At 28.9% G+C, this 21,211-nt stretch overlaps 2 protein-coding genes across 3 annotated transcripts in view; one reads left to right on the forward strand and one right to left on the reverse strand.

Moving 5' to 3' along the window:
* Positions 1-2,825: 2,825 nt before the first annotated feature.
* LOC119671749 (MICAL-like protein 1) overlaps positions 2,826-21,211 on the forward strand; it is a gene marked incomplete at its 5' end in the record, with an annotated part of 39,583 nt that continues 21,197 nt past the window's right edge. For both annotated transcript variants that reach the window (XM_038082510.1, XM_038082511.1), the window contains 1 exon segment: positions 2,826-2,905. In XM_038082510.1, the coding sequence (XP_037938438.1) occupies positions 2,826-2,905 (80 nt within the window).
* On the reverse strand, positions 8,514-9,264 carry LOC119671751. The gene is made up of 2 exons (XM_038082512.1): positions 9,033-9,264; positions 8,514-8,730 (listed from the first exon to the last, which is right to left on the reverse strand). Exons 1-2 carry the CDS (start codon positions 9,141-9,143, stop codon positions 8,539-8,541), a joined length of 303 nt encoding a protein of 100 aa, XP_037938440.1. The 5' UTR covers positions 9,144-9,264; the 3' UTR covers positions 8,514-8,538.

Genomic DNA, 21,211 nt, shown 5'->3' on the forward strand with positions numbered 1-21,211 from the left:
ATAGATGATATTTTAAATGCTAAGTGGTTTTAAAAGTAGTTTTCAAGTGACTTGACATAAGATCGATGAAAAATTATTAGAAACAAAGTGCAGCGTTATGTAATGATAATCAAATGTTTGTTCATAATGAGCACACAATGAAAAATACTTGAGCCGATAATCCAAAACTCTAACTATCTGTATCTTATATTGTTAACATTTTGTTACTGTCATGATCTGACAATGAATGAGATTCGCTGCATTTGCTGATTACATAAAATCAGTTTTCAGTTTTCGGTTTGAATTGATCTTTCACACTGAGAAAATTGTTAAATAAATATAATGTAATAATTTTATTAAGTTGTTAGATAAAATTCAAATATATATAACAAATATTCAAATATAAATAAACATTAAAATTACGTAACTACTAATTACTTATTGCAAATAAAGCGAATATCAAAGGCAAACACACTTTCATTTTTACTCTTAATTAACCTCGTGTAAACAGAAAAAGTACATCAAAACTGAAATTTTTTGCGCTATAACGGCTAGTAATCTTTTTTTATTATCAAAAAATTGTTTTATTGCAATTAATTTCAAATGAATTACATAAAAAAGCAAAATAACTCAGACAACAAACCAAAAAAATCAGAAAAATCAAAAAAAAGAAACTCATATTAACGCCCATAAAATCGTGTTTGAAATAATAAATAACAGAAAAGTACAAAAAGCGCTTAAAGCTATGAAAAACATAAATTTTTATAAAAAAAAAACAAAATTAAATAAAAATTTTACAGCAACTGGAACCCCAAATAAAATACACGAATTAAAACATGCAGCAGCGGATGTAATTTTGATACTAATTTCATATTAATAACCGTGTAGATATACAGATATTCAGATACGTAGATACACTGATATGTAGATTTGCTTAGTGAAATGTGCAAAAGTTAACGCACCAACGTATCCACCAAAAGCCGACAATTGTTGTTTTCGTGAAAAACAAAATTATAAAAAAATATGATCACACCATGTCACTAACAATTAAAAAGATATAAATATCTGGATACATAATTTAAAAGATTGAAAGATAGCTAAATAGAAAGATAGACAATAGATGATAGTCTCTCCAGTAGATTATTTGTGTGACAACTGAACTGAACTGAATAGAAAATGCTCAGCTTTAAGTGTTAAAATCAGAATATTTCTCGTCGAGAACTTACCAACATTAGGGCTAGAGATACGACTAGAAATCTGAACCTCTTACAAACAGAAACCTCAGTCTATCAACATGTTGCAAAGATTATAGATATTATAGCAAAGGATATGATGTTATGACAGGTAACTTGATAACAACGAAGGTATCTCATTTTAATCTGCTTATTTTGATCTGATATAATCTGATTTAAACAGAAACTCCATTCTATCAACATGTTGCAAAGATTATTGATTTTGTAGCAAAGGTTATGATGTTATGACAGGTTACTTGATAACAACTTCTATACTACTGACGAAGGTATCTAATTTTAATCGAATCACAATTATATATAAATTATTTAATATTAAATAATATTTTTATTGCCTCATCCCGAATTATTAACCCATATCACCGCTGGGTAAAAAATCTATCAAAAAAACAAAATACATCTTCAACAAGAGAACCTAAATTATATCTTTAAATAATATTAACACTTTGATTTTGTTAAAACAAACAATTAGTTAAAGATACATTATCTGTAAGATTTCTTAGTGTTTGCCGAATAGCATCGCATTGCACGTAATATACTATAGAGTCATTTACCCAGACATACTGACAATAATTTATCATATAATTTGTTACGCACTCATATTAAGTGTATCAGAATAATGAATTGTATAAATTTCGAATAATTTATGACAATACAAAAATAAATTACAGAGCCTGTTATACCATGTATCGCTCTTCTAGGATTCTTATATGCTTTTTTTGGTTATTGACTCCTTCCTATTCTTTAGGTAAAGTGAGCAAATTGAGCCACTGCGTGTATGCCGCTGATTTACATTAATGAACTAATGACTACTCTTCTTCATAGTTCGACTATATATCTTTCTATATTATTCTTAAAGAGGTTTCTCGAACAATAGTGAATTACAACAACAAAAATTTATTTATATTATCTTAATTAATTGAATTTTTGGCTGATCATACAGCTGTTTCGAGTATTGCCAAATACCCATCATCAGTGTTCTTGGGAATAATTATTGTAATTATTCGTAAATAATTGTTTGAGACTGCAAGTACCAGGAATCGAACTCGTGCCCTGCCAAACTTGAAGCTCAGAGTCAGCGCACCTTAATGAACTGACCCAAAGCCGTACTTGACTTTTATATTCGCACATTTTTCTGGAGTTTTGTTAATTTGTTGTGCAAGTTTTATTATTCTTAGTTGTTGATGTTATCCTTAGACCCTTGAAGTTACCGAACTTTCTTATTCTCATATCTATTGCTTTACAACTTTTGTTGGTTTGTATGCTTTAAGATATTTGAAGTAATATCTGACCAAATGGAACTGAGCTAAAAGGTAATCAATTAATATGCTTTGTATGTAATGTAATTGCTGCGTTTTACGAGTAGTATATGAAGTTTAGAGACAAAAATCTATCCAGTGATAGAGTCATTCACATATACACGTATCGAATTATAATGGAAACAACTTGTTGTGATATCTCTTGATTATATAAAACAATTTCAGATCCATTGGGTACTATGTATTGGTATTTTGTGAGGCAAGAGATATTACTAAATAATTGTATAAGTTTATATGAAATAAGCCTTATGAAAAATTTTCTTTTTTACATTTTTAGATGCCTCCAACAGACTGAAACGTCCCTCACCGTCCGTTGAAAAATCGCAAATTACAAAAACTCCCGGTCCACCACCCAAGGTAAGTTTCTATATTAAATTTGAATATTTTTTAATTATTTGTCACATTCAAAATATCACGATCCCATAAAAAATCACTTAAAATGTAGTAAATACTTTGCTAAAGTACAGTGAAATATATTTAATTGAGAATTTTAAAATAAAAACAATAACAAATAAGTAAGATATAACTATATGTATAATATAATTCTACATCAAATGTTTTTTTTTAAACAATTTTTTAAGCTAATTGTTCTAATTTTTTTTTATAATATAATATATTTCACTGTACAAAAATACCTAATTACATTTAAAAATCTATTGGTTTATTATAATAAATTGGTAATTTATGTGTGTATATGTTTATATCATATCTTAACTAATATTTTTCAATATATTATTGTGACTAATTACACATGATCCATTAGAGAAGTCTAATATTTCTATATATGTATATAGATAGTTATTATCTATATAATAATAATGTGATTATTTTTATATTATATATATTTGTATGGAGAGACTCGGCATACACTTCACGAAATTATTGTAAATAAAGTACACTTGTTTATTAATTTTTATTATTTATTTAATTTTTTTTGCACTATTAGAAAACAAATAAATATATTAAAAAGATATAAAACAAAAATTTATAACATCATTAACTAAAGTAATAAAACATTGATACTATATTGATATATGGATATTAATAAAGTTATACCTTATATTAATTAAATGTTCTTAAGTTAATTTTTTTTTCTTGACTTGGATCCATGTTCAGTATCTGGCTTTATTACTTTAGTGAATGATGTGGCAAATTTTAGATAAAAAAAAATATTATTTATTTTTTTTTCTTTCATATCCAACCAATTCTTTATTCAATAATGTTTCTAATCTGCCTTGATTTTACTATAACTTCACTTTTAAGTAGTCATAATTTTATTCGGATTTTTCTGATATTTTGTATATTTTTGTATTTAGAGTTGATTATCTTTTAAGTTCAATGGCAATTACATATCACTATAAAGATATAGGAATAACTGTCAAAATTACTATTATTCCCAAACTAAAATAGTATTCGATCTGCAGTTACCTATAAGCTTAATTGTTGTAATGTTTCGACTTTGGTAAAGTTAGACTATGAGCTATATTGTCAAAGTTCACATCTCTATATACTTCCTTTCACATTCCTAAAAATGTAATGAAAATAGATTTAACTCATAGCAGATTCATGGAATTTCTTGAAATCTTCTATAGAATATTGTTGAAGTACATATGTACATACATACGTACATACCTGTACATGTATTTCTCGAAATTCTTAGTGTTTCTAACTCAGACTCTCTTTACTTAGAACATTAATATTTCCTTTTTAAGCCTTACTTGACATATTTATTTTAGCAGCAAATAAAAAAATCCTTTCCTGGTAACACATTGGCACAGTTCCCCACTTAAATTCAATTGAAATGGCACAAAAACAACAACAAATGAAATAAAAATTCCAATTTGTACGCGATCGATCAACAATAAAGGCAACAGTTACAGTAACAGAAACAACAACAACAACAGCAACAACAACACAACGGCTTCTATACTTTAGCATATTTATAGACAACAACACTAACGACGACAACAACAACAACATCAACATCAACTACAATATACCAGACCAGTAATATACATTTTTATGTATGTATGTCCATATAGAGAATCCTTTTAATGATGCAATCCACTTCATTCGCTCCCTTCCTGAGTTGTTGTTTTAATGCTGACTTTTTGTTGTTGCCATAATGCATTTCAACTTTTTAACGTATTTAACCGGATTGCTAATGGATAGACAACAGCTATGTGGAGTCGTGGTAGCAGCAAAAAACGTTACCATACCGATCATTAAATTGTAGATGTGCAACCAAAAGCAATGCCATTACACAAAAATCAAAAAAAAAAAAAAAATGAATCTCTTAAAGCCTTAAACCAACATGACAACAACTTGCAATGCAACTATTTTGCTTCGGAAACAGCAACAGTTGCGAAATTTGAATAGGCAATAGCGAATACATTGTGTCGCTATTTCACAGGATCTTAAAAATGTTATGAACTAGTGTTAATGTGATTATAGAGGGTTCTTGGTCCGTAGGTGTTCGCTACCAATTGGTAACTCAATGAAATATATTGCAAAGCAAAAAGTATAAGACTATAAACACTAACGTCAAATTTCTGTTTTTTCTAATATTGCTAAGGCTTACTCATCAAAAGAGACCGCGTGAACACTACAAAGCTTACTGCAGTTCTTTCTGGTCATTGGTGTATAGGAACCCATGCAGAGAAACTGCGCATTCCCCATAATCCTAACTGCAGAAGTTGTAGAAGCCCGCAGGAAAAAGATACCATAATACATGTTCTCTGTGAATGCCCGGCTTAAGCGTTCATTAGATGTAGGCTCTTAGGAAGATACTTTTTTGGTAGTTTATCAGACTGTTCAGCGGTGAAGACGAAAGATCTATTAAATTATCTAAATTCGGCGGGATAGGTATAGTCTCTACTCTTCTATACTAGGGTTCTTGCGAGGAATGGTACCAAAACGACAAAAAATTAATTGAGGTACATGGAAGTTATTTATAGCATTTAAAATAATAAATATTCAATATTATTTGCTTTATGAATCTGTGTTAGATTTTGAACTAAACCACTAATCATACTTAGCATTGCAACCAAGCGTATGTTGTAATTTTATAGATCATATGCTTCTATTACTTTCTGTTGAGAGATCTGCAAGTATAATTTGACAATCAAATATTCAGTATTATTTTTCGTATATGATTTTTATTGTCTCAGCTCATTATTGCTTTATATCTACAGTTAGCATCCATTTGTATTATATGGTCTGTTCAAAGTTAAACAAAAAGCTGGTTCAAATAATCACGATTTTTTAATTAGAATTATATATAAATTATTACATTATATATATACCTATGTTACATAAAGAATAGAGCCCTGAAATTATTTACAAAAACGACAGGCTTATCAACACCGCGTTATCGCATCTCAGAATGGTTACAGGCTCCCCGGGGAAGTATGCAGATCTGAGGTCAATTATTGCTTAGTCTGATGAAGTGATAAACAATAATCCAGTTAAGGCATAGAAATGGGTTATGAAAAAATCTCGCAGTTAGAGAGAGTAAAAGTGCTCAAGTGCACTGACTCAACTATTCTCAACATAAATAAATAATAATTTATTAATTACTCAAAAGTTTGTAGTCGACTTTATTAAGCTTTTTATGCATATTTACTAAATATATAAAATTATAGTGTAAATATATTGTTTACCTTTTGTGAAGGATTAAGTAGACATGCCGAATAATTGTACAACAAGAAAAACCAACAACAAAAACATGAACAGTAAAATCAACAACGTACCAGCTGTATGCCTCCTCATTATATCACCTGTTTTATGTTGTAGTGGTAAAATAGTTTATTTTAAGTTGGCAACACTCTCTGCAAGTCTCCATTCAAAGTTATTATATTTGAAGTTAGCAAGTTTTTCCATGCGCCTCCCTAGTCTCGTCTTGTCGTGCCTTTTCCTGCTCCTTACTGATAAAGCGTAAGCGAGTATTAACCAGCAACGAAAGCAACTTGGGCACAGTTTTAAGTGGCGCAGTTCGCAGTTACAGGTTACAGTTAAACGGCCTTGCGGCGCGCTATGCACACTCACTAATTCACTCGCTCACCTCGTACCTCGTACCTCGAACGTCGTACCTTGTACCGCAAAGCATTGCAAAAAATAATAGGTTGCCCATGGCGTTTGCGGGGTAATTGTAAAAGTGTTTTTTTCTCAGCATTTCTGTTTGCGTTAAGGAACTGCAACTGTAAGACGTTCTCGTTCTTGCGATCTCTGGTCCGGTCGGTGTGCGATCGATTGTATGTGTGTAGAATCTCATTTGTCGAGTTTTTAATATTCAACAATTTATTAGTTCCAACAAAAAAATTCTTTCATTGATGAATTTTAAGACTGCTGGATATGTTCACGCGGCCTATTATATACAAAATAGCTTAAGTAATGAGAAAAAAAAATATTTTGTTCTTTGTTCCATTTTTTATTAACCAAAAGTAAAAAAAAAGTTTTTGTTTTGCGATATGGGAAATTATCAAAGCTTCGGGCTCCAACTTTTAAATATTTAGTAACCCAAAATCTGCGATCGTCGAGCTATAATAATTCTAAGCAGTTGACAAAGTTTGCATATTTGAGTATTTAAAGAATTATTACACTCATACGATCAATCCTGTGTTAAAGTCAAGACTATTAAGATGAAATAAGATTATATCGTAAAAACGCTCGGGAAGTAATAAAAGATCAATGGAAATCTTCTTTATAGGTCCCTAAGCAGTTTGTCCATCCTTGTCGACAATTTGCTAATTATCATCAATATTCACTTTAAAAGAATCCTTGGCCAGCATTCAATCCATTGGACGATGCATGCATCTGCGATCAGCGACATTGATGGACAAATGTTCATAAATAATCGAATATATTCTAAACCCATACTCTTCCTTCCATTGATCTGAGTTGCAAAAAGATACAAAAAACTTAAATTACCATTGTGTGCTAAATACTTCCAGGGCACAGGAAAAATTCAATAGAAGTTTTATTCCTTTTATATAGGTTATAACTATTGACCTTTTATATAAGGGTCAATAGTCATCTTATTCAATTTTCATTGATATTAGCATTTCGTCTTCGAAAAGTATCCGTTTTCCTTTCTTCCAAGTACTTCCAAGTAAAGGTCAAAACTTAAGCATTGCATTATTTGGTAAAGAGTTCCTGAAAAGAGATAAGAACCAATTGAAGTCTTGCCTTATCATTAAATAACTATTAATAGTATCTAAATGTCATTGATCTCACCTTTTCTGTCTTTCTAGCCCTTGCTAGCATTAAGTTTATCTGGACGCACCATGGAACCAAATTTTATATCTTACATATAAAAACAAAAAAAAAATAGAAAAGGAGGAACGCGGAAAAAAGTTGTTAAGTCATAATCAAGTATTCGAAATAAACTACATGCGTTCCTCAAAGGTGTTTTTCATGTAGCACAACTTAGAAATAGGTAGATCCTGTTCTGGATCATTCAATTAGGGTGTTTTATCAACCGTTCCAGGATCTCGTTGTAAATCTTCTTTTAATTTCAGTGTGATGAAGATTTTTCTTCATCAGGTTCTTTATAATAACCGTCAAGACGCCGGAATCATCTGTTAATAACGGTTAAAAGGTTATTTGTTAGTTGCTAAGCAATTTTTCTTCAGACGAATTACTACAATAGTTTCTCCAGCGCCGACGAGAAACTGCTAGAAGGATATATTCAATTAATTATTCACTAATTTCTACTCAGTACTAATAAAGTTACGTACCTTGAGATTTTTGTTTTCGATGTTTATTTTAATCTCTTCTTAGCATTAGGGAGCCATTACTTACTTTCTTTAAGAAATTTATTTTTTTTCTATGCAAAGATTTTGGCTCATGTAGATGAAATAACTTAAATTTTAATCTTTGCATAGTTTTTGTATTCTGCGTTAAAATCGTGTTAGAAAAATGTTTTTTCTGATTTTATACTGACAATATAATAATATTTTCTTACCTGAAGTTATATTCTTCGATTCTTTTTACTTCAGTTTTTTAGCCCGGCGAAACTTTTTGCCGGGTGTATTCATTCTACGTTCAGCAACATACTCATCGTCCTCACCGTTGTCCTCATCGTTCTCATCATAATTACTTAATTTACCGGTTTCGGCATTCTCCTCATCTAAGCCCTCTAAGGGCCCAATTAGAATGCCGCGTACGATATCTTCTTGTATCTATAGGAAATTTATGTATTTATATCAGTATGTATATGTATCAGTAATACATTGATTTATATAAATATTTGTCACAAAAAGCAAATATAAATAAATTTAATTTATATTTATATTATTTATATCCGTCATTTGTTTTTTTCTTTCTTATAAATTAAATTTTTTTCAATAATGTTCACTTCTTGCTTGCTGGCAGTTCAGGTTTATTATAGATACATATAGATATATTATTGGGTGTTTATAAATTAGAGTTTCTATATCTCAGTTTGGTTTCTCCAATGTGAAATGTTCAAAAAATCACTTACGTTGTGCTTCTTTGATATGCGCTTGATGATCTGGTCGTTTGTGCCGGGCCTACAGTGGTCAAGTGCTGTCGTAATTGTTTTGATTATTTCATCCATACTTTCGCCTTCCATTTTTTTATCGGAAGAATTAACCACTACAAATTTTTTTTAAGTTTTGAAATATTTTACAAAATAAATATATTTTTCTTTTTTCTTGCACTGAAAATTTCGGAACAATACTTAAACGAATAAATTTTAAAATGAGATATACTAACAATATTTTATCCTAGAAATTTTTGTTAATGACAGAGCCAACTACTTTAAAAAAATTTTTGTGATGCACACATACTTTTTTAATAATTTGGATTTTACAACATAGCCAATTAAATATGCCAGGGCCTATCTATGGCACTCAGTTTTAGTCCGCTTAATGAAAATTTCGTCATCTTGCGTAGACTATGCAAAAATTCATCACTGAAATATACTACAACAGCATTAAAACAGTTTCCCTATAAATATTTGTCTGCAACATTTTACAATGCCCTTAAAACTGTTAACAATTAAAAAGATCGTATTGTTATTAATATACGGTCTCTGTGTCTTTTAATTAATGTCATATGTGCTTTAACTACGATTAGTTGCCTAAAATATAATATTTTTGCGTGATCGCAAATTTATTGGTTATAAAATAATACAATTTACCACGTAATTCCTTAAGATATTTTCAGTTTCCGAATGATATGTAGTCTTTATATTAATGCGTAATAGCTATTCTACTCGAATATACAAAACTTTTTTTATGCAGTACTCTACAAACTGTATTGATTCATTTCAGTGCATCCAAACTGTAGAAAAACTTTTGTACTGTACACAGCGAAAATCACAAAAAGGTGAAAGTATAAAATTATTGCCACAGGGCAAAAAAATAACTTTTATTTATTTTTGGTGGAAAAACGCAACAATATAATTTTTATCACCATTCCTAAATATATATACTATATACATAATCTGTTACAAGCGATGTTACATTATTACAGTTATATGTAAAACACAAACAAGTAATGTATTATGTGAACTCAGTTGAAATATTCTGAAACTTGCAATATATGAAAATCACTGTATATACGATAGATATATATCGACTCCAGTTGTTTTTTCCTATTTTATTTGCATTTTGTGTTATCTTGTGTTTTCAAGTATTTAATGAAATTTTAACATGCATAATTTGTTTCCAGCCAAGATGATGGCAACATCCGAATAAAGATTTTATGCACTTCACAATCAATTTTCAGGATTTTGTTTAGGGTTTTAATTAGTGTCTAAATTCGTATTGTTTTTAAACTCATAAGTTAAATATGACAATTATTACCCTGGTACGCATGTCTTCCTAAATGCCCAATAAAGATGTGTCCAATCTATAAAAATTAAGTTGATATTTTGAAAGCAACTGTTTAAAATATAAATTTTTAATAGGAGTTGCGCTGGGTAGCAAATGTAAATAAAAAAATATTATTTCATATTAAAATCTAAAACCAGTTTAGTTTAAGGTTTGATTTGAATTGATCATATATGATACAGCCAAACAATTAAACATATGATTTGCTTCATTTTGCAGCAGTGTGAATAATTTCCAATATCATAATTTAATTGATCTTTTAATGCAGCTTTAGGTTTTGTGTAAAGATCGTGGTTGTTATATAAAGTAAAAGCTAAAAATGTTGTCTTTTTGTTCAATGTATGTGTAATATATGTATATGCTTTAGATATAAATGTTGCAATTAATCACGACAGCATATAAATTTGTATACATATATATTAAATGATTTATTACTTGTATAATAGAAATACTTAAAGGTGACCAATCATTATTGTTATTACTCTTAATAAAATTATATATCATTTTATATATTATTTATCTCTATACACTATTTACTGAAACAGTTATATAGTAACGTTGACTCGAATGAGAAATTTATACTCTTGGCACTAAAATTATTTTTTAATAAACAAATATTGCTGCATATGCAGCAAAAAATGTTTATTTAATTATGATATATTAAAAATAATAAATTTTAAAACAATACATAAATAATTATACTATGGAACTGTCAACAATTAATGAACATATGTAATTTATACAAGTGATTATATATAATAATTGTTGATTTTATACTTCGCCGTAAATTGTTTACCGAAATGACGAATCCAACGGCCTGGCATCACCATTCACGGCGAGGCAACTCTTTGTACGGCAAGTCAGTCTTGTTTGTTTTTTCAGTTTCTTTTTTAGTTTCGTGGGTTGAGGTTTGTTTTCGCATAAACTTTTCTTCAGTTGAAATATTCTCCATGTAGTTTCAATAAACTTCGTGCACTTAATAAAATTATACGCAAAATTAAATGTTTGCTGTCAATAGTCAATAATTCAAGCAAAATGCATATTTTCAAAATTTTTTGTGAAACGTGAAAACTCAAATCAGCACAAAATTCTAGTTGAGTTGAGTAAGAAAAAAACTGTTTTTAAGAAAAAGTGCTTAATAATTTATACAAACCACGACGACTAAAAGTACACATAAAAACTGGCATAAAAAATCATAAAATAGCAATTTTCGTCTTCGTCTTCGCCTTTTGTTGCATTTAACAATAAATAAAGCGAGAGGAGCAGCGCAGCAGATTCGAGGCAAGACAAGACAACAACAAAGCAAAGTCAAAACAAAACAACCGTAAAAGCCGCGTAAAGGAATTTGTCGTCTCTTTAGGGAAAAGTGAAGCAGTGAAGCAGCGAAACAGTCGAACAGTGAAATTTGTATTAAATTGCAGCGTTTATTGTGCTTTTTCGCATTGACGAATTAATTAATTAATGGCATCGCATTTGTAAAAGGTGAGAAAGCATTCATAATTCAATTCAAATCAATTCAATTTTGTAAAAATAAAAAAAAAAAGCGTAAAGTGAAAATTCTTATTGGAATTTTCGATCGAAAGTTAAAAACGTTGACTGACGTTGTGAGTCATTTTGTGGTTTCGCTTTTCGTCAACATCCACGTCATGACCTTGCTTCGCATAGAACTGCAAAAAAAGGGTCGCTTATCAGTTGCTTTGTTCCAAGAAAAGAAATAATGAGGCTTCGATTTCAGTGATTCAACTTTTTAGAATGCGAAGCGGTGAATTTTAGATTGATTTTTCACTTCATTTTCAAAAAAATTCACATTTATTTATACTGCATTTTCCTATAAAAGTTATGTTATATTCATTTATATTGCAAAGGTCAATGAAACATTACAGCATTTGAGAACTGTTGTGCTATTCCTGAAGACAGAGTACTATTGATAATTCTACAAATATCTCTGATTGCAGTACCACAGATGTAGACCTATGGTTTATTCCCAAAGAAAGTCTACTATTAATTAATCTTACCCAATCCCTTAGTGCTGCATTCTAGATGTCATTTGGTTCAATGGCAACCAAATAAAGGTATAAGATCTGATTCCTAATAATTACCAGAGACGGACAGCCTCAGCATTTCACTCAGCGTTTCACAGAACGCGCAGGTATAAGTGTGGTGTAAGACCATCACTGATAGTTGATACTGAACAGTTACGTTAGATTCTTTAATTAAAGTCTACGCTATAGTGACTGGTTCTCACTTTACAAGCCCATATCGGTTTACATGCCTATGAAAACTAAGAAGTTCTTGAAATATTTACTAGGAATCGAAACAAAAATGATCTATATGTGAATGATTGATACCGGTTGTACTTACAAATGTAATATTAATCGACTTAAGAAGCTAGTGATAATGAGGGGTTTGATATACAATATATTTCAGTAAATAGTAGTTGTATATCTATATATATTTATATCAATTAGAAACGTTAGGTGACATTATACGGCTTTTAACTATAGTTGATGTATTATTTGATTGCTATAAGTTCAGTTCTATTTTAAAATTTTATAATTAAATACATGTATAGAAACAAACTGTTTCCATTTAAAAGTTCATATTACTCATTATACAAACGTACAGATTATAGTCCAATAAATAAGATCATTTACTGGTCCATTACTATACCACTTACAGTTGAAATTCTTTCTCATTTTTTCTTATTTTAAAAACTGTCAAGATTCTTATATGAATTGTGTCTATTAATTTGTCTATTTCTATTAGTCATGGGTTCTTATTAAACAGTGTAGCGATAAACTGTCAATAAATATTAAGAATTATTTGATGTGTTGCTCTATAAATAGAATAAAAAAAAATTGAACAAATATTTTCTACTTTATTCTAATGAACTCTACTATAGCATAAAAGATACGACACCCTTAAATCTGACTTTGTTCAATGTTTGAGTACAGATGTTATTCAATGTTTTGCAGTAATAATGTTTTCTTTATCCTGATTGTTTCACCAGTTCTACGGCTTTCTACAGATTAAAATCTTAGAATCATAGTGCCCTTTGGAGTTTAAGTATAGATACCATGTATATATACTTTTCTAAGTTAATAGTTATTCTTCAGGTGCAGAGTAAACGGCCTCATTTAAAAGTTTGAACTTCCGTTCGAAATGATATTAAGCTTAAATATCATTTTGACTAAAGTATGCTGTACACTGATTAAATTTGTATGCTCAAGAGATTATTCGTTTTTAGATTTTGAATCAGTCACTTGGTTAATAACTACTCTTTGTATCATATTTCAATGTAAAACCTTAGTTTTGGGTGTGTGTAACTCATCTATTACGAATTGGGTTCTTTAATTTCCTATTATATACCGAATAGGTTTGTCCGGCTTCACAATTTTATCTTGGTCGGTTGTTGCAACCAACATCTTGAATATATTAGTTTAATAGACTTATTGGTAAAGAATTGGATATAAGAATTTGTTAACTTGGTGCATTGCTAGGTTCCTTTAATAGAGAAGCACAGATTTTTCATTGGAAGTAAATATTGGTTTAGTTTTGAACCATATATGAAAGTTGAAATTTAAAATTTTTGTGGAAGATGATAAAATGTTTCAAAATACAGACAAAAGTTTTACACAAAATTATTTTATGTATTATAAAATACCGTCTTTTCAATTATAACCTGCAATTTTCCTCTTCAACAATCTTGAGCTTTATTATTATTTTTATTATTAAGAGAGTAGACGTGAAAATTGCCCAACAGCCGGTACTGCGGCCAGAAGAGACCTATTGTACCAGTTTCACTATTGATTAAACAAAGCTTAAAGCTTTGTGAATAAAGTCTAGAACTAAATCTAGAGAAGAGTTCTTAATCTGTTCTGGTGACAGAAATTCTTTATGAAACAGGTTTCTTCTGTGCGTTATTAAAGCTGGACAGTCACAAAGAAGAATGTGCATGCAGCTTAAGTTGCATACTAGTTTTATTTAATATTTTTGGTTGAAGATTTTATTTCAGAAATCGATTGACCCAATGGAGTGCAGAGTGCAGTGATTTTGAGAACGATTAATTTATATATATTTATGTTTGTATATAATTTATATTAATTGATATATAATTCGTTATATTTGCATAATAGAGAAATGAAAGCGAAGTAATTTTGATGTTTCGTATGCTTAACAGTACGAAATAATATTTCTGCTGACCCAATTTAGTGCTGCTACAGGCCACAATTAAAAGCCAATCTCAATTTACAGTGGAAAAGAGGCTAAATAGTGTTTTGTGCAGGTTTGCAGTTTAACCCTGAAATGCTTAAACTTAAACTGTGGAGTGACACGCAAACCCATTTTAAAAATCAATATTTTAACTTAAATGTTAATAAATCTTTTTTGTTAATTTTTTTTTTATTTTATATACATTTTTGTTATTTCTGTATTTTTTCTTAATGAAATATGACTCAGCGATAAGCAACTATAATCTTTTCTTAAAAAAGCCAAAAACAGCCAAAAAATAAAATAAACGCAAAATAATTCAAGTTCCATTTTGATTCCCAGCAGAATTCATAGCGTGTTTGGGGTCGTTACTATGGGCATTTCTAAGCACGCTACGGTCCACACATGTTTCTGTGTTGCTGATTTGTGCTTTTTCTTTTAGGAGCTGTTAGCAAAAGAAAACGCTGCCAGCCCATGCCACACCCCGAAGCAAACCAACCAAACCCAAATGAGCAATGAAAAGTATCTTTCAAATAATATATGCAGTAGTAGTTGTTGTTGTATTTTGTTTTTTATTGTACCGCATAAAAATGATAATAAATAATATTTATTTAATAATAAATAAATGCGAAATTAAATTACATTAAAATAATTACATGCTTCAATTATTAAATATTAAAAAAATATATAAACTTTTTTAAAAATTTTTGGAGCGATAAAAATGTTAAATTTAAATAACAAAAAAAAAAATGATATTTATTATGTGAGAGGCTTAAGATACACAATTTAATTTGTATTTGAGTTAGATTTTGTATTTTATACTAAAAAAAGTAATATTAATAACAAATTTTGCGTATCGTCGAAAAGCAAATCAAATCAGAAAGAATATTATGAGTAATTTGAAGTCATAGGTTGTGAGTTCATAAGCGATCTTAGATATTATAAATACAAATAGCTATTAATTTTATTATTTTGATAATGCTGAAAAGATCAGTTACTATAACAACTTATTCAAATCGAAATTCAGAATCAGTTTGGAACGTTGGAGCAGTCTCTTTAATAAGTATATTATTTTCCATGATTGTAGCAGTGAAATCCTAATCAATGATATTTAATAAGTCTCTTAGCTTACAAATTAGTTTTATAATTTTTCTTGTTTTTGTTCATATAATTTTTTCTAAATTTCTTACACACTCTTAATTTTCGTTTTAGTAATAAGCATTCACTCTATTCAGAATCCATTCGAAAGCTTGCTCTTCAAAAAATATATGTGAATTACACAAACCATTGCTTCTTAACTTTAAAAGTAATGTAGATCAGAAAAATATTTAAAGTGCTTTATAAAAACCGGTACCAATAACTTCTCAAAAGTTATTATATCATTAAAATTGAATATACAATATTTTAAGAACTGATGTTTAGAAAACATTGATAGAAGCAACAACTGCTTTTGTATGACATAAAAGATAGAATAATGAAAAAAAAACATAGTGTTGTTAATAATTTTTCTTGCTTGCTTTCAAGAACAAGTATTCACTCATTCGATATCTATTTGTTAGCTTGATATGTGCATTTTATTCATTACTATTATTCATATAATACAAACAACAATTGCTTCTGTGTGGCACGCTAGGTAGGACTAATACAAGAAAAATAGACGTTTCTACCTAACAAATCGATTCGCTATGCCATTTTCTCAATGAATAGATACTGTGATAACTATTGTACACATATCCTTTGAGATATAGTTTTAATTATCGAACACTTAACATATTTATTACTGTTTTACAAATATTTTACTACTGTAAATATGAGTTACTCTTCAAACACATTGTGGTGATAGAGTTTATATATAACGTATAACGATGATATTATTACTCGTACCTCTCCACTCTTATTAGGTTTAGTATTGCAATTCTGTTTGTCTGTTTTATTTATGTTGTTCTATTTTTGTTTTGCTTTTTTTTAAGATTTGTTATAGATTATTTTTTTTCGTTTTTAATTACAAGTCATCAGAAATGTTCTAGAAACAGCAAATCTAAAATTTTGAGCATTTACGCTTCAGTGCAGATTCACAAAATAACAATAATTACTGAATGATTTTGCACTTATCTAGTGAAGATATAAATTTAATAGTAGATAAATGTTTTTTATATAATTAAATGAAACTCATTTTTATTGTTATAGTTTAGAAGGTTTCTGTTGTGCCACAAGTGTTCTAAATAATAATTTTTAGATACTAAAGTCTAGTCATAGTGCCTAAGCAATCTATGTATGTTCTGAATGTTATGTATTAAACTATATATTATTATTAAAACCGTATCATTTGTCGAATTTGTTTATTATGTACAAAATGAGACCATCTAATTTCTGTGGTACAACGTCGACGGGACGTTAATAATAAGGTAATAAGGTATCACCTATTTTGGGTATAATCTTCATATATACAAAACGATTGATTTTTTTAAGACAAATACTGAATACTTCAAAAAAATAGTGAATACTTCAAAAGCAAGTATTGACTTATTCGATATGTATTCGTTAGCTTGCTAATATATGCTTTTAAAATTAAGCAGCAGCATACGTACTTACTTTTATGTATATGAATACTCAGTAATCAGTACATCTAATTGATGTTTTATATAATTTAGAACTTGCCACAAATAATTTAGTTCCAAAGGGCATTAAATAGAAAATAATTGAAGTTAAATTCTTTAAAGTAAGTTAATTGTAGGTTTATACTGCATATATCGCTTCACTACTCGTTTTTCAGAGCAAAGGTTCTTTCATCGATTGAGTAGGTGTTAGGTGGAAGCAATATAAAAGACGGACATAAAAAAAAAAACCTTAAGGTATAAATAATGTGGAAGTAGAATAAATAAAAAATAAATAGAATAAAAAATAGAAAAGTCAGATATGTAGAAATTATATATATAGAAGTTTTTACGCTTCTATATATATAGTTTTTTTTGAAACCTTTTTTTATAGACTTTAGATTTTGATAAATATTTAATGGTCTTGAATTTAAAAGCTAAGAAATTGCTAACAGAATTACGACCAAAATTTATTGTATTCGCATTAAATATCATATGTTAGCTGTGATATTGGTTTGGTTTGCTATAGTTCTTTTTTCGTTTCATTTGTTTACTAATTCTAAGTGATTTCTATCTTGAAATAGTGTAGGTTTAGGAAATCAAATAAAAGTTTCTAGACAAAACTTTCCTACTTGGCAAGTAGAAAACTGTGTGGTCTGTGGTTTATTAGAAAAGAACAGCGAATTTTATGGATAATAAAAGTTTCTATTTTATATTTTAGTGATAATAAAAAAATTTAGATGGTTTGAAATTTTAAAGTCGTACTAATTACAGTTTCTACCAAATATTTTTTTGATGAAAAGAGAAAATAACCTTCTATTAACTGATTTTATAAAACAAATATTACTAAAAATAAGTTCAATCCATTTTCAATTCAAATTGGAACTAAACTCATGATGATTACATGTTGATTATAGCCTTTTCGAAATAATTTAAAAACAAATTAGAGATAAAATCTACAATTGAAACGAAGGTCGACCCCGAATTAAACAGTATTTTTTATATTTTTTGTATTTTTTGTATTTTTTGTATTTCAGTATTTGAAACAAAACTCATTGTTTTCGATTGTTTTCTATATGAGATTTTGAATGAGCATTAAATGAGTTTTACGATTGAAGCCTTTCTCAACAGCAGCGTAGGTTGTGGAAATTGTTAAAATGAAAGGCATTTATTGCATTTGGAGGTCTTTCAACCAATCATAAAGACCAATCATAAATAACTGTTTTTAAGACATTTTCCATAAAACATCTCAAGTTATTGCCTAAATTTCTGGCATTAGTAGATTTGTTTAAATATTTCACATAGACAAACTCAGTTGTATAAAGAAAGCCATTGCAATCTGACACCGTTAGCACTATTCAAATAACCGCCACAAACATTAAAAACGTAAACACGATACGATACAGGCAGATGCAACTGTATCTGCAAGATACTTGTCAGGTATGCTGGATTTTCTCATGCTTGCTAGCTGTCTGTGTTTGTCTGTGCTTGCACTGCTTATCTAACAGATGAACGCGAATTTGTATGATGAATGAAACAGATTTTGTAACTCAAACTGTGGATTAGATTGTCTTAAGGGCAAATAGATACAAGCAGCTTAAGTTCGACTTGCCACAGGTTAACTTTAACTGAGCTACATGAGCTGCTTATACACACTATATGGAAATGCTGTTCTTCTACGCTGAAGTGGAATTGTGGAGTTCAATGACTGTGACCACTTAACCCCAAATCATTTCCCAAAGAACCGGTTTTAAAGATATTCAAAGATTCAAAGATTTTTCTTACTTAAATGTTGTTTCATTCTCAAAGTATGCTCTGCTCTGCTCTGCTCTGGTGTTATTATTGTTGTGGCTTCTTTCAAGTCTCTTGTTTATCTCAAAGAAAGTCAAAATTTAATTGCTTAATAATGTTTTTTTTTGTTTTTATTATAAAAATAAATTTCACACTTTATTAGATTTCGTAATTGGACTTTTGAGATAATCAAATGCTGCGAATTTGTGAGATTTTCAAATAGTTTCCGGTCTGCGTGCAATTACAACGCAAAGCGTGAACAATTAAAGTTGCTATAAAATGTTTGTTAATTGCTTAGAATGATAAGTGCTCATATATATATAATAAAGATGGATGTTTAGAATCTTCTACTTATTGTTCTTTTATTATATTATTCTAGTTCACACAAAATACTGATATATGTTTCTGTTTTCTCTTTTAAATAAGAGAACTGATAAGCATTAAAGTATGAACCATATAGACTATTTAGATTTGAAAAAGTTCTTGCGGCAATCTTTAAGATATAGGAAACAATGTGTATTTCATCCCATTGTGAAATGACATATAGAAAGTTTTAAAAAAAATATTGGAAATCATGAGCTTTTCATGTTTTTTTATGTTAAGGAAGATCCCGACTTCGTACTGTTTTTGAAATGAACATTTCATATAAAGCGCAGTTTATTATAGTTAAAATAAATGGAATTTATATACCTGGGATCTCATTTTTATTGTAATCCATGGATATAAGTAAATTAAATGGATGAATGTTTCCCCTCTTTCTTGTTAAAATCCTGGTGTTGTTGTTACAACTCTTATCAATCCGTCATTATATGAGAGAACTACTTTCTTATTTTTTTTTTTTCGCTAAAAAATATCAACGTTTGTGATATACAATTGACCAAGGAATTTAGTTTGGTTCTATTTAGGTTATATATAGATAGATAGATAGTTTACAGATAGTTTTTTAACCATTACGGAATTTTGAATTCAGTCACAATCCTTTAACCTGTGGTTATGAGATCTCTTTCAGTACAAAATAAATATAGATTCTGTTCGAAAAACTTTTATAATCTGTGCATGTATGTTGATTGAAACAAAAGTAGAGTAAAATTGATTTATATAGTATTTATCTAAATCGAAATATTCTTTGTTAATGTCATCTAATTGCCTATTATGGAAGATAATTTAAAAATGTAAAATTATTTCAAGCCTTAAACTTGACTTCGAACGTATTTTCTGCTAGTTTTCTATGTTATATACTTTGATCTTTAGAATTTGTAAAATAATTTATTTAAATACCAATAATAAATTATTTGGTTCTTAAATCATTTATGTATATAGGAAATTAAGTAGTATACATAAAATTAATTTGCAATACTAAAGTATACGAGTATTGATATTCATAGTTCGGATGCAGCTTATTTCCTTCTAATGACTTTATTTTCAATTGCTTCAATTGCTTATAAAAAATCTTTATAAATATCTTTAACTACTGAGCGATAATTAAAGAACAACAAAAGAATTTTAAAAGCAAGAATTCGTTTATCTTCGGTCTTTGGAATTAGTGATGTCTAAAGTCTCTGTCTATTTTCATAATGAATGCCTCTTACACGTATTTAAATTCGTTGCACTTGTAAATTTATTTCAAGTGTTCGTATCTGCAATTTGCAAAATTTAGACATCAAAAATGACCTTTACGAATGTTCATTTAAAATTAATTTTCACTATTTAAAAAGCAGTAGCTTAATGAATCTGTCTGGGGTATCGGCCGATTATAGTTTAGCGGTTAAACACTTCTCAAAATGAATGCCATTCTTAAGACTCAAATACCAACGAACAGCAATAAATCAACCATATCAGCAACATTATATAGTTGCTTCTGCTGAAAATCTGTTTTGTTAAATATTTATTGGTAGTCAATGATAATTAGAATATCAACAATAAAATGTAATTTTTTTAGACATAAATGTTTAACATTTATTGTAGATAAATTTAATTACCTGAATAAAAAAAAGATACATTTGAAGTATAGATTTACTCTTGTATCTTGTATCATAGATTGGCTATATTTATCGTCAAGGTTATGTGTTAAGTTAGGTCACCGACATAACAGTTCCAATAAACACAGACTTAAATAAAAGTTGTATTATTGCAGCTCAGCACTTATGTTATATACCACTTCCTGGTTAATCCACCTATCATAAAAATAGATCCTCGGAAAAATCCTCATC

Source organism: Teleopsis dalmanni, chromosome 1 (assembly GCF_002237135.1).
Source record: "Teleopsis dalmanni isolate 2A chromosome 1, ASM223713v2, whole genome shotgun sequence".
Lineage (NCBI taxonomy): Eukaryota > Metazoa > Arthropoda > Insecta > Diptera > Diopsidae > Teleopsis > Teleopsis dalmanni.